The 14,972-nt window shown below is 42.8% G+C and overlaps 1 protein-coding gene across 2 annotated transcripts in view; it reads left to right on the top strand.

The window, feature by feature from the left end:
• DRAXIN (dorsal inhibitory axon guidance protein) overlaps positions 1-13,204 on the top strand; it is a 23,325-nt gene extending 10,121 nt beyond the window's left edge. For both annotated transcript variants that reach the window (XM_087944828.1, XM_087944829.1), the window contains exons 2-6: positions 5,611-6,054; positions 7,000-7,296; positions 9,133-9,210; positions 12,215-12,304; positions 12,420-13,204. In XM_087944828.1, the coding sequence (XP_087800954.1) occupies positions 5,622-6,054; positions 7,000-7,296; positions 9,133-9,210; positions 12,215-12,304; positions 12,420-12,553 (1,032 nt within the window). In that variant the 5' untranslated portion in view covers positions 5,611-5,621 and the 3' untranslated portion in view covers positions 12,554-13,204. The remainder of the gene's footprint in view (positions 1-5,610; positions 6,055-6,999; positions 7,297-9,132; positions 9,211-12,214; positions 12,305-12,419) is intronic.
• Positions 13,205-14,972: the final 1,768 nt, after the last annotated feature.

Below are 14,972 nucleotides of genomic sequence, written 5' to 3'. Positions count from 1 at the left end.
TTAGACTTCCGGAAAAAGAGAGAGGAACCCACCCCAGTTTACATCGAGGGGGCTATGTGAAGAGAATTTCCTCCTTTAAATTCCTGGGAGTCTACCTCAAGCAAAGATCTCACCTGGAAAATCAACACAACCCAGGTGGCCAGAAAGGCCCGCCAGAGACTCCATTTCTTCCAGGTCTTGCAAAAGAATAAAGTGGAAGAACAACTGATAACCTCCTTTTGCCTGTCATGCCCCAGTTGGAGTCTGATTCTGAGGGGAGATTGAGCAGCTGACAGGGAGTGGGAGTGTGGCTCTGGTGGCTGTGGAAGAAACTGGGGAAGGGCACAGGCCGGCTTGGGCATTCAGAGGAAGACCCAGGCCCACCCCCTCTTCATCCTAGGGCACTCAGGGAGGAATGGAGAAGGGAGCAACGTGGTTTACGGGGGAGGAAAGGGCCCTGATCCCCTTCATGGGCTGCAGCTGGGAAGACTGTTTAAAAGGGCAAACTGCGCATGGCAAAGTTGCTTGGAAGCAAAGCGTGCATTATCTTTGTCGAGGCTTATCTGGGTTTTGGCGTCCTCCCAACTGTGTGTGCCTCGTTATCTTTTGGAAGTCTACAAGTTATTATCCTGGTCTCTCGTGTTAATTACTTCCGTGTGGTTTGTGTTGATTTTTTAAATTTCTACTTTTATCTGTATTTTGGGTTCGGACTGCATTTCTTCCCTTTGTAGACTGTTTTTGGAAGAGTTTGATCTCCCACCGAGGATAATTGGACATTGGGGGCCAAGTTGGAGGCATTAAAGGGAATTTATCTACTTTTTTGTGACTTGTTATTTTTATGCCACACCTCTTTAATGTGAGCGTCCTCTCACATTGCATAATGGTGTGGTATGCTGGTTTGATAGCCGCGGATAGAAAGACACTACAGAGGGTGATGAGCACAGCACAAAACATTGTGGGCTGATCCCTGACACCGCTAGATGACCTCACCAGGACTCACTGCCTTAGAAGCATGAGGAAAATCCTCAGGAATGACTCGCACCCTGGTCATCGGGTGAGGGGCAGAGCCAGCCGCACCAACAGGCTGAAGAACAGTTTCTACCCGTGGCTGTCAGATTCCTGGATGGAAAATACCTTCATATCAACATAATATGATAGACTTGCGGGGCAGGTGCGTTGTGCATTAAGATCACCTAGTGTAATGAGATCGGGGATTAGGGACTTCTGTCCACACTGTGAGTTGTGTTGGGGATGTGTGTGCACGAAGGGAGGCTCAGCCAATCTCATTGTGCACATGTTGTACTCTGACAATAAAGGCAATAATATTCAAGGAAGAACAGGAAAACCTCAACATAGGACCACAATTGAGTCTAACGTTTAGGTTGCTAAGTTAAACATTTATTAAGTGAGGTTTTGCCACATTTTCTTGCCATCGTCCCGAAGTGAATCTCTGCAGCGAATAAGTTAGCAACCTGGTTGTTAAGCGAATCTGGCTCCCCCGTTGACTTCGCTTGTCAGAAGGTGGCCAAAGGGGATTGCGTGAGCCCCGGGGACGCTACAACCGTCGTAAATATGAGTCGGTGGCCAAGAGTCTGGATTCTGGTCAGGTGACCATAGAGATTTCTAGCAGAATTTCTGAGAAGGCCGCAAAACATTTCCACGCAATGTGTTGTGGGAGACGGTGCCTACCCCTCCGTTTCCAGATGGGTCACGTCTTCCCTTTCCAAACAATAGACCCCAAAACCATCATAAGTACATGCCAGTTGCCAAGCATCCGAATTTTGATCACGTGACCATGGGGATGCTACAGCCTTATTTGCGGGTTATTGTGATTTGTTTTAAATAAGCCACAAACTATTAGTTCAAGCCAGTATTTCTCAATGGATTGAAGTTGAAGTTGCAGCTGTGCAACCAGCCATGGTGAGAAATGGGGAGACTCCTCACCCCCCCAAAAAACCTTTAACCTTAAACTGTCTACTGTTGGCCTCACTCCATTCCTAAGAGGTCTGTAAGGGGACGTGCATAAGCGCACCAGCGTGCCTACCGTCCCTGTCCTACTGTTCCCATTTATTCATACCCATCTATTATGCATATACTTATACCTGTTTATACTTACATGTTTATATGTTATGTTCATGCTTATACTTGTTTTCACATACATGCTTGACAAAGCAAACAAACAAACAAACAAAAATGTTTCTGAGCACCAAAGGGAAGGAATGGATTCCTTGGGAGGTTATGATTTATTTATTTTTTAGAGTGAAGGATGAACACGGGATTTAGGCATTTTTCGTGCCTGATTTGGGAGGGGCTAAAACAACACTGCTTTTGCCTTAAGCAGCAAAAGGTCAGGAAGGGGCTAGCCCGAAAGTGGGACAGATGATAGGTAGGTAGGTAGGTAGGTAGGTAGGTAGATAGGTAGGTAGGTAGATAGATAGATAGATAGATAGATAGATAGATAGATAGATAGATAGATAGAAAGATAGATAGATAGAATAAATATTAGATGATAGATACTAGATAAATTAGATAGATAGATAGATAGATAGATAGATAGATAGATATAATAATTACATGATAGATTGATAGAGATAATAGATATAGATATAGATATAGATATTGATTGATAGATAGATAGATAGATAGATAGAATAGATAGATATTAGATGAGTAGATGATAGATAGATAGATAGATAGATAGATAGATAGATAGATAGATAGATAGATATTAGATGATAGATAGATTTCAGATAGATATACATAGATTGATTGATAGATGGATATAATAGATATTAGATAGATAGATAGATATTTTGATAGATAGATATTAGATAGATGATAGATAGCTATAACAGATATTAAATAGATAGATATTAGATAGATATTAGATAAACAGAGATGATAGATAGGTAGATAATAGATATTAGATAGATAGATAGATAGATAGATAGATAGATAGATAGATAGATAGATAGATAGATTTATTTATTTATTTATTTATTTATTTATTTATTTATTTATTTGATTTGCCAATTGCTTACAAGATAATAGGTATAAGTATATACATAGTTATGAATACATGAAATGGGTACATATAAGAAAAATAAAAGAAACAATAGGACAGGGACGGTAGGCACGTTGGTGCGCTTATGCACGCCCCCACAGACCTCTTAGGAAAGGGTGAGGTCAATAGTAGACAGTCTAAGGTTAAAGTTTTTGGGGCTTGGGGAAGAAACTACAGAGTCGGGTAGAGTATTCCAGACATTGACCACTCTATTGCTGAAGTCGTATTTCCTGCAATCAAGTTTGGTGCGGTTTACTTTGAGTTTGTATCTATTGTGTGCTCTTGTGTTGTTATGGTTGAAGCTGAAGTATTCATTGACAGGTAGGACATTGCAATGTATGATTTTATATACCATGCTTAAGTCAGACCGAAGACGGCGTAATTCAAGATAGATAGATAGATAGATAGATAGATAGATAGATAGATAGATAGATAGATAGATAGACAGACAGACAGATAGGCAGGCAGGCAGGCAGATATAAATTTTTTAGATCTCTGCCAGGTTGGCAAGTGTGCCAACTGCTCTGGCGCTTGTACGTTTCCTCCTGACATTTCACATCGAAAGGCAGAGCAGCTGGGAAGTGGAAACAGACCAAGAATGCCAGCTAGTCTTGCATGGTCCCCAGAAAAGAAAAGAAAAAAATTTTGAGCAACAGCTGGTGCCTGGCGATGTGTCACTTGGTCCTCTGGGGCTGAGGGGTGAGGGCTGCCTCTCCAAGGGGGATGCCACACTTGATTAATGACCCTATTTGCATCCGGCTGGTGCACATGTTTGGACTCAAACCTGGGACTGTGTGGGGAGGGGCCGTGCTGCTGCCTCCCTCGATGCTGGGGGAGGGGAGGGGATGAAACCCCAAAATGGGGGTTTATTGTTTTGGAAAGGGAAGACGTGACCCATCTGGAAATGGAGGGGAAGGCGCCGACTCCCTCAAAGCGTTGCCTAGAATTGTTTTGTGGCCTTCTCGGAAATGAATTCTGCTAGAAAAAGTGGCTTTTTGGGGGGAGTGTTTCAGACATCATAGATAGATAGATAGATAGATAGATAGATAGATAGATAGATAGATAGATAGATATAATAATTACATGATAGATTGATAGAGATAATAGATATAGATATTAGATAGATAGATAGATAGATAGATAGATAGATAGATAGATAGATAGATAGATAGATAATAATACATGATAGATTGATAGAGATAATAGATATAGATATTAGATGGATGATAGATAGATAGATAGATAGATAGATAGATAGATAGATAGATAGATAGATAGATAGATATAATAATTACATGATAGATTGATAGAGATAATAGATATAGATATTAGATAGATAGATAGATAGATAGATAGATAGATAGATAGATAGATAGATAGATAGATAGATAGATAGATTGACGATAGTAATGATAGAGATGATAGGGAGAGAGAGAATGATAATAGATGATAGATAGATAGATAGATGGATAGATAGATAGATAGATAGATAGATAGTAATGATAGAGATGATAGAGAGAGAGAGAATGATAATAGATGATAGATGATAGATAGATAGATGGATAGATAGATAGATAGATAGATAGGATGAAAATAGATAGATAGATAGATAGATAGATAGATAGATAGATAGATAGATAGATAGATAGATAGATAGACATAGAGATAGACAGATAGATAAACAGACAGGTAGATGATGGATAGAAGGATTGATGGATATGGATAGATGATAGATAATAGATAGAAAGGATAGATAGATTGATAGATAGGTAGATAGATAGATAGACAGACAGACATAGAGATAGATAGACAGACAAACAGACAGGTAGATGATGGATAGAAGATGGATAGATGGATTGATGGATATGGATAGATGATAGATGATAGACAGAAAGGATAGATAGATAGATAGATAGATAGATAGATAGATAGATAGATAGATAGATAGATAGATAGATAGATAGACAGACAGACAGACAGACAGACAGACATAGAGATAGATAGACAGATAGACAAACTGACAGGTAGATGATGGATAGAAGATGGATAGATGGATTGATGGATATGGATAGATGATAGATGATAGACAGAAAGGATAGATAGATAGATAGATAGATAGATAGATAGATAGATAGATAGATAGATAGATAGATAGATAGATAGAGACAGACAGACAGACAGACAGACAGACAGACAGACATAGAGATAGATAGACAGATAGACAAACAGACAGGTAGATGATGGATAGAAGATGGATAGATGGATTGATGGATATGGATAGATGATAGATGATAGATAATAGATAGAAAGGATAGATAGATTGATAGATAGGTAGATAGATGGGTAGATAGATAGGCATGAGATGGTCAGCTATGTACGTGTGTTCAGTGGTGGGATTCAAATAATTTAACAACCAGTTCTCTGCCCTAACGATTTCTTCCAACAACCAGTTCACCAAACTGCTCAAAAAGTTAACCGGTTCTCCCGAAGTGGTGCAAACTGGCTGAATCCCACCACTGCATGGGTTTGACAAATAAATACATTTCTTATTTTTTTTCTATTTCCAGGGAAGGGAAACATGGCTCGTCCTGCCCTTTGGCTCTTCTCCGTACTGCTCATCTCTTCGATGGCCACCCGTGGCCTCGGCTTGGGGCCACGGATGGCCACCAACATCCCCGAAAATGACAACAGCTTCCCAAGCCAGGATTCCTGGATGCATTCCTTGAGAGCCGCCCTGTACCGACACGGGCTGGATAACCAGCAAACAGACCACGACGAGATGCCTCCTGGGTCCACGGGCTCCAGAGAAGCTGGTGGTCCCCGCTTGGAGGGTGTAGAATCGAGGGGGCTGGATCAGCCGGCCAACCTCCGGCAGAAAAGCACCTTTGTGAGGTTTGCTTTCCCGTCCCCCGAGCAGGAGAATGCTAACAACCCGGTGCCCGAGAGGGCGAAGAAGCAGAGCCAGGCGCATCGGCGCCATGCGCGAAGGAAGAGGTTGAAACAGCACCGAGGTATGGTGGCAGAGAAGAGTGGGGGGTCCCAATCCCCCACAAGGAGGGTCTATTCTATTCTATTCTATTCTATTCTATTCTATTCTATTCTATTCTATTCTATTCAAATCATGAGCCACGAGGCAAACTTCAAAAGAATCCAAAAGATTTATTAGGAGCAACATGTCGGCATTATCCTAGTTGAAGCCAACTCTTGACACACGTTGAATTACGGTCAACTGTGACCCTGTTTTCCCCCTCCCCTCTGGGTGTGTCATCAATCACATTCTCCAACAAACCACGTTCAAGCACTGGGCATCATCAATCACATTCTCCAATGAAGTTTTTTCGTCATATGCAGAAGACCCGGTAGCCTCGCTACAATCTTTGTAAGATATGCATTGGAATGTACTTCTGGACTCTCCCCCCGCCCCCCAGCTTATGGCAACTCGAAAACAGGCATAGGAATTCTTTACGAGTTGACAGAGGGGGAGGAAATGAAGGAAGTGATGTGTTTAGTAGTCATTTGTCTAGCCGGCATCTCTGTAGAGCACAGGTGGGCAAATGATGGCTCCTTTAGGACCGGTGGACTTCAACTCCCAGAATTCTGTGCTGGCTCAGGGATTCTGGGAGTTCTCAAGGAGCCATCATTGCCCTGCAGTAAGGTGTTGAGCAAAGGGTAGGTACAGTTGATTTCTGATTTCCCTTCTCCAGCCTTTTAGGGTGCTCTATGTTGAACGATGGTGGAGACGATTCCTCTGCTCCTCCAGTATAAGGAGCAGTCTACCTGCCCAGGCGATGTGGAACACACACCCCCCCCAAAGTGAAGGCGGTTTGGTTAGCAGCCACCAAGCCCTTCCTGGGTCTAATTGCCAGCTGATCCTTCCAGGACTTTAGCAAAGCCTCCCCAGGCAGGAGCACTCTCTCTGAACGGTTCTCCTGCTTGCGGTTTCTTGCCTCTTTCAGGAAAAGGCTCCAAGCTGAGACCCCGAGCCTTGGTGAAAAAGCCAGACAGCCTTGTGGAACATTTTCGGCCCTTCCACGGGGAAGGAGCTGCGGCTGGTTCGGGCCCCACCTCCCTCCCCAGCGCCCTGCCCCAGACGTTGACGGAGGACTCCTTTCCTCCCCGGGCCATCTCCTCCCGGCCCCAGACTGGCGAACGGCAAGAGGGGGATGTGATGCCCACCCTGGACATGGCGCTCTTCGACTGGACGGACTACGAAGACCTGCGGCTGGACATGTGGACTTCTGACAGGAAAAAAGGTAAGCTCCCTCTCACCTGTGGGGTGCCCTAAAAAAAGGAGCCCTGGCTGGATTGGGGGAATCCACAGAAGGGACGGCCGGCGGGCTTAATGGATTACAGGGAGCCTCCATGGTTAGGAAGGGTCTTCCCCAGAGGTGGTCTTCAACCGGTTCTGACCAGTTCTGGAGAACCGGTAGCAGAAAGTTTGAGTAGTTCGGAGAACGGGCCAATACCACCTCTGACTGGCCCCGCCCCCATCTATTCTCCGCCTCCCATCGAGTCCTAGCTGATTGGCTGGGTCTTCTTTGGTTGCCCTGCACAGGAGAACGGAGCTGGAAAGCAGATTAGTGGGGTGGGAAGGGAATGAGGATTTTGCAGTATCCTTCCCCCAGGAGTGAGGAAGGAATGGGGATTTTACAGTATCCTTGCCCTGCCACGCCCACCAAGCCACGCCCACCAAGCCACGCCCACAGAACCCGTAGTAAAAAAAAAATTGAATCCTACCATTGGTCTACCAGTTTATTTATACATTTTCTCATTACATATATACATGTTTAGGGAACAGTCTGGATCATTTTGCTTATATAATAATAGTTTTCCCGCTCCTAATTTCTACCTCTATTATCCAACCATTTGTAAAAAACCCCATGTTTGTGTCGTCTTTTTCTTTCATCTTTAATGTCAATCTGTCAATCTGTCCATTCTCTGCACAATCTAATTTTTTTTTAAATTACATCTTCTTCTGTAGGTGTCCCCTCATTTTTCCAGGGCTGTGCAAATACAATTCTTGCTGCTGTTAATACATGTAATACTAGCTTGAAACCTGTGCTTCGCTACGAAACTATGTGGTCGGGCTTAGTTTTGGGGGAGAAAAATAAGGGGAAAAAATTGTGCCTCTGCCTACCAGCATCCATCGCTATTCATCTGGCTAGCGTCCTGTCGGCGTGTGAGAGAGTTGAGGGCTGTTTGGCAACTGAAAGAGTTTTTGCTGTGTGAGCAAGGAGACAGCAAGGAGCCTGGGCGTGGCTTAGCTCAACTGTTCTGTACTAAAACTGCTTGGTGCTGTGAAACTAAAACTGAAACTTTTCTCCTCTGCTTGTGTTTTGCATTCAGGTGTGGAGGGGGAGTAGAACTCAGCCTCAGAGCATGTTAATAATAATAATATAGGAAATACTAATGCTCTGGTGGTCATTTGGATTGGAAAAATCCTTTCTTAGCGAGCACCTAGAAGCCAAAAGGAAGATACATGCCAAATTTCAAGTTTGTAGGCTTTACTGTTCTGGAGATTTTGTGATGATGCCTGAGGAGTATTTCGCTTTTATATATATCTAGATTAAATATATAATCCCTTTATCACACTTTTGGGGTACTATGCGTAACAAAAATATTTCTGGCTTATAATCTAAGTGCTACTTTAACATTTTTTTCTCACCATGTATGTGTTTTTGTCCGATATTTCTTTGCTTTTGCACACATCTACCACATATGATAATACGTACTCGGTGTGTTATTACATTTCCAACATCTGGCGGATAAATTTTTAAGCATCTTTGCTAGTCTCACTGGTGGTAAGTGCCACCTATGAAACATTTTATATAGATTTTCCTTATAAGTAGTTGCCATTGTCAACTCACAGTTTCTTTCCCACAGTTTTTGCCATTTGTCCAGTTCTACAGTGTATATCCAAAAATTGTTTTACTCCCTCTCACCTGTGGGGTGCCCTAAAAAAGAAACCTGGCTGGATTGGGGAAATGCACAGAAGAGATGGCTGATGGGCCTAAGGATTAGATGGTTAGGAAGCATCTACCCCATTTCTGAACCGTTTTCCCTCTTCTTTCTCTCGTTTGCCCTGCCAGGGCGGACTCACAAAAGCGGCAACGAGACCACGTCAGCTGAAGGGGAGTCCTGCGATCACCACTTGGACTGCCTCTCAGGTGTGTGCTGCCGCGTTTCATGAGGACTAGCCTCACCAGAGAGGAGAAAGACAAGGGCTCAGCCTACGAGAGAGCAGGATGCTTTCAGATTTGATGCTGCTTTGGATTCAGAGGCGGTATTTAGCCGGTGTTGAGGTAATTCCCCGTTAGGAGAATGAGTGCACACAAGGAGACGTAGTGAGAGTAATGTTAAATAACACACACACAGCACACAGCTACACTGTATAGTAAAATGTAGGTTTTATTTCCAGTAAACGGTTAAGCAAAGTCCAAACACAGTCCAAGTCATACACAGTTATAACAGTCAGTTTTCAGTCCAGGGATAATCCAATAACAAAGTCCAGTATCATAAACAGTTCAGTAAAAGACTCGCATCAAATCCAAGAATAACAACAATCAGCAACAGTCAACGGGGAAATTAAGAAACACCAACACTCTCAGCAACAACAGAACAGACAAACCAGGTTTCTGGCTCCATCTTATGGCCGTTTAGGGAACCACACCCAATTATAATTTTAGCACTCCCTTAAAGAGACAGTATTAAAATGTCTGTCCTGGTTTATATATTTTCCAACCCAACTGTTACGTGACTTACATTCCTAACAGCCAGTTCGGACCAGTTCTGACGTACCGGTAGCGGACATTTTGAGTAGTTCGGAGAACCGGTTCTGACGTACCGGTAGCGGACATTTTGAGTAGTTTGGAGAACCGGCAAATACCTCTGGCTGGCCCCGCCCACCCGCACCTGCCGTTACCTCTGCTATATTCCGTTGTTTTTTTAGCTCAGCTGATACGCATGGCAGAGTAGATTGCCACACCTCAGCTGAGCTAAAAAATAGTGCAGCTCACGAACATTTTTTTCCCCAATACATTTTTAATTTTTTTCTTTCTTCTACAAACATATCATTGTGTGAACAGTGTGGTTACAGGGTATTTTACATTTTAGAACAAACATGACAATGATTTCATATTAAAACTGTTAACTTGATAATTAATATTAATACAAATGATCTATCCTGATTATTCCAAATTCCCATGTGTTATTTTTATGTCAGTCTCTATATTCTTAACATCACTTCTTTTATTTTAAATATATATTACTGGCCATATTTGCACTCTTTAACAAAATATATAATTTTTATAACCATTCATAAATTCATGTTAATTTATATTCTCTCTTATTTATCCCCCTTTTGATTCTTGGCTGTGCCACCAGCATGTTTAAAACAAAGTCTCTTTCTGATCTCGTTGTATTACCAACAAAATAATATTCACCCTAATGATAATTCAGCGAATTATTCTAGCAATAATATAATCACCTTTAACTAATAGCAAATTTCACTATATTATTTTTGTTTATCCGATTCCACATATCTTTTTCTACTGTACGCTGTTAATTTTCATATTTATTATAATTAGCAATTATACATCTTTAACAATCATCCTATAATAAAATATTAATTTCATATTTATTATAATTATATTAATTTTCATATTTATGGTCATATTTACAGTTAATAATTGTATATCCCAGTGATGGGAAACATGCACGTGTGCTGGCCCCCATAATGCAATGCGCATGCGCGTGCAACGCTCCCGCCCCACCCGCTTACCTGCACTGCGCATGCCTTCCAGCGGATCTTTGGCCCATTTAAGGTCGCTTTCGCCCTCCCTGAGGCTCGAGGGAAGCCTCTGCAGGAGGCCCAAAAAACGGGCCTTCTGAAAATACCGGAAGTGCCTGTTTTCAGCCTCCTGAGGGCCTCTGGAGCCTGGGGAGGCCATTTTCGCCTTCCCAGAGGCTCGAGGAAAGCCTCTGCAGCCTCGGGAGGCCGGAAAATGGGCCCGTTTCGGCACTTCCGGTATTTCCAGAAGGCCCGTTTTTTCCCTCAAACAGGCCAAAAATCATCTGGGAGGCGCACACATGCGCAGTGCAGGTAAGTTTGGCTGGGGCTTGCGTGCCCACACAAATGACTCTGTGTGCCACCTGTGGGTATATCCTTAATAATAATCCTATAATGGACTATTTCGTGTTTATGCAGTTAACAATTAAATATCTTAATAACGTTAGAAATAAGAAAATTCAAAAAATGTAGGTGAATAGAATAGTATATTATAGTATTACATTTACTAAATACATTTTCTAATGCATTTACTCAGTTAAACATGTACCTGCAATCTATTACCTCCCCCTGTATTAAGTAATGCCACCCCTATTTCCTCCAGGAATCGGTATCTCAAACTATCAAGGACATTCACCTACACATTTGACATAACAAAAGATCCATTAGGAAGATAATATGAGGAGAAATAAACCATTGCCCTAACTTTCTTTAATCAATTGAAGTTAGGTTTTGTGTTTCAAAGCATCTGCTTAAGTTTACAAGACTTTTACTTTGCATAGGTGAATATGTTAGAGATGCATGTTGTTCTACGAAGTTGTGCTGAATGGAACATTAATATGTAACAAGTGTGGTGTTAGGAATAGATATTTCTTTGTTCTCAGACCGTTAGAACAAGGGCCCTGCTGAAGGACCATTTTTTAACGCCAAGTAAGATAAGATGTGATGGGAGGTCATTGGGAGGGATCAAAGGAGATGATGTGGTCTCCATAAGGTGCCTCGGATTAGCTGTATTCAGTCACTGGGTCGATGTAGGAGGGGCGTGTCGGGATAGAATAACTATAAAATGTAATGTATTGAAATCTTAAGGTGTGGTTCTTGGCTCAAACTTCATGTTGAGGTCAGCAGGGATTCTACCGCTCTTTGCAAACAACCTAACCATAAATTCTCTGTGTTTTCACCGAGCCAAGTTTTTCTCATTTGGATTCATTTCCAATAATAATAATACACACATTCATGTGGAGTCCTTATCCAGCTCACCGGCGTTGATACAGAAGGCGGTGTTTGAGCCTTGTGGGGGCGCGCAAAGCACACCCTCAGAACAAATAGGAAACCCACCCCTGTTTGGGTTGTGTGTTAAAACCGGTCATTTGTCCCCAACCTAGGTAGCTGTTGTGATTTGCGCGAACACCTCTGCAAGCTGCACAACCGTGGGCTTAACAACAAATGTTACGACAACTGTATGTGCACCGAAGGTACTTGGAGAAGTTTCTCTCGGGACAGGTGGTATAAAAACCCAGGGGTCGGTGGCATTGTCCTCCTCATTTTTTCCTCTTGAACTTGGCTCAGTTTTTTTCTCTCTCACGTTAGGCCTCCGCTGTTACGCCAAATTCCACCGGAACCGCAGAGTCGTCCGACGAAGAGGCCGCTGCGTGGAGCCGGATTCTGTGGATGCTGATCAGGGGTCTTTCCTTAATGTCTTGAGAGAGAGAGAAAGAGACTAATGGGAGGGGGCTCCAAAGTGGACACAGTTAATTTATAACTTTGGTTGTGGGCTGGCCTCAAACGCACAAAGGGAATCAAAGCGGGTGGGGGGAAAAAACGTTCTGAAATAAATTCTTCCCGAGGTCGGAGTATCTCTGTTGGAGTATCTGTGCTGTTTCTCTTTGCGGTAGCTCCTTCCTTGTCCTGGGAGAGGCCGGAAGCGGAGAAAGGAGAGCCCAACGCGGGCAGGATTTGCAAAAATAAATAAATAATAGCGGGAGGGGGGAAGACTGAGCAGTTTAGCCAGGGTCTCATCCAGAGATGCAACAGGCCCCCTCTCGCGGGCCAAGTATTCCTTGAGAAAATACGAAAAGCTGGAAAACTGAATTGTTACGAAACGAAGGGAATGTCAAACCCTCTTGAAAAATCACCAAGCACTGACCTCGTTTGCTGTGGGGGTTTAGCTGTGTTTAAAAACAAAAAACTCACCAGGTCTAGAAACTTGACTCACAGCACACGAGTGAAAGAGGAAGAAGAAGAAACCCTTTATTTTGGGGGTTTCCCTCTTGCTGAATTTGTCTTTTTTTTGCACCCCTGTCTGAGACTAACCTTTGTGTCCAGGCCTGCGTGTTTCAGTTTCAAATTAAATCGTTTCGCCTCTCAAAATATCACCTCTGGGTCTCCTTTCCTTGACGCACTTCCATAAGCTGCTGGGTGGATTGAAAACAGAGGTTGAAAAAACATTATCTTGGGGGGGGGGAATAAGTTTAAACGCAGCTGCTGGTGATTTATGGCCCTGCAGATTCATCCAACATTGTGGGATGGATGTGAGTGTAAATACAGACTTGCATAAATAAAAGTATTTTGTAAATATAAATAAATTTTGTAAATATAAATATAAAAAATTGTAAATATAAATATAAACATAACAATAATACATAAATATAAATATAATATGTAAATATAAATATAACTTTTTTTGTAAATATAAATATAATAATATAAATACAAAAAAGCTTGTAAATATAAATATAACAATATGTAAAAATATAAATATAATATGTAAATATTTTTGTAAATATAAATAAATTTTGTAAATATAAAAATATTTTGTAAATAAAAGTACTCTGTAAATATAAATAATATTTGTAAATATAAATAAATATAAATATATAAATATAAAAAGCTTGTAAATATAAATATAACAATAATACATTAAATATAAATATAATATGTAAATATATTTTTTGTAAATATACATAAATATAAAAAAATAAATTTTGTAAATATAAGAAATAAATATTTTGTATATAAATAAAAATATATTGTAAATATTCTTAAGCACTACAATTAGGACTTGGTATAACCAATACAATTGTCGCTACAATGAATGGGCCATGGTTATTTAACAATGTTATTCATCTCAATGTTACTATCTGAAAATGGCTGATTCCCAGGAAGGGATGGAGGGAGGGGGAAAGAGAGGGGGAGGGAGAGAGGAGGGGGGAGGGAGAGAAAAGGAAGGAGGGAAGGAGGGAGAGAGGAAAGGAGGGGAGAGGGAAGGAGAGGGGGGGAAGAAGGGAGAGGGAGAGAAAGGGAGGAGAGGGAGGGAGGGAATGAGGGAGGGAGAAGGAGGGAGAAGGAGGGAAGAAAAGAGGGAGGGAGGGAGAGAAAAGGAAGGAGGGAGAGAGGGAGAGAAAGAGGGAGGGAGGAGAGGGAGGGAATGAGGAGGGAGAAGGAGGGAGAGAAAGACGGAGGGAGGGAGAGAAAGAGGGAGGGAGGACAGGGAGGGAATGGGAGGGAGAGAGGGAAGGAGGGAGAGGGAGGGGGAGAAGGAAGGAGAGAGGGAGGGAAGGAAAGAGGGAGGGAGGAGAGGAGGGAATGAGGAGGGAGAGGGAGGGAGGGAAAGAGGGAGGGAGGGAAAGAGGGAGGGAGGAGAGGGAGGGAATGAGGGAGCGAGAGAGGGAAGGAGGAGAGAGAGGAAAGGGGAGAGGGAAGGAGAGAGGGAGGGAGGAGAGGGAGGGAATGAGGAGGGAGAGGGAGGGAGAGAAAGAGGGAGGGAGGAGAGGGAGGGAATGAGGGAGGGAGAGAGGGAAGGAGGGAGAGAGGAAAGGGGGAGAGGGAAGGAGAGAGGGAGGGAAGGAAAGAGGGAGGGAGTAGAGGGAGGGAATGAGGAGGGAGAGGGAAGGAGGGAAAGAGGGAAGGGGGAGAGGGAAGAAGAGAGGGAGGGAAGGAAAGAGGGAGGGAGGGAGAGAAAAAGAAGGAGGGAGAGAAAGAGGGAGGGAGAGAGGGAAGGAGGGAGAGGGAGGGCAAGAGGGATAGAGGGAGGGAGAGACAAGGAGGGAGAGAAAGAGGGAGGGAGAGGGAATGAGAGTGGGGATAGAGCCCTCTGCACAAGCTCAGAGGCTCGCCGCTTCGGGAACGCGTCGCTCCGGAGTG

Source organism: Notechis scutatus, chromosome 16, assembly GCF_049901735.1.
Source record: "Notechis scutatus isolate UNSWTSFEM ecotype Mainland chromosome 16, rNotScu1.2, whole genome shotgun sequence".
Classification (NCBI taxonomy): Eukaryota; Metazoa; Chordata; class Lepidosauria; order Squamata; family Elapidae; genus Notechis; species Notechis scutatus.
The sequence above is the reverse complement of the archived record's forward strand: the minus strand, read 5'-3'. Positions and strand labels throughout refer to the sequence as shown.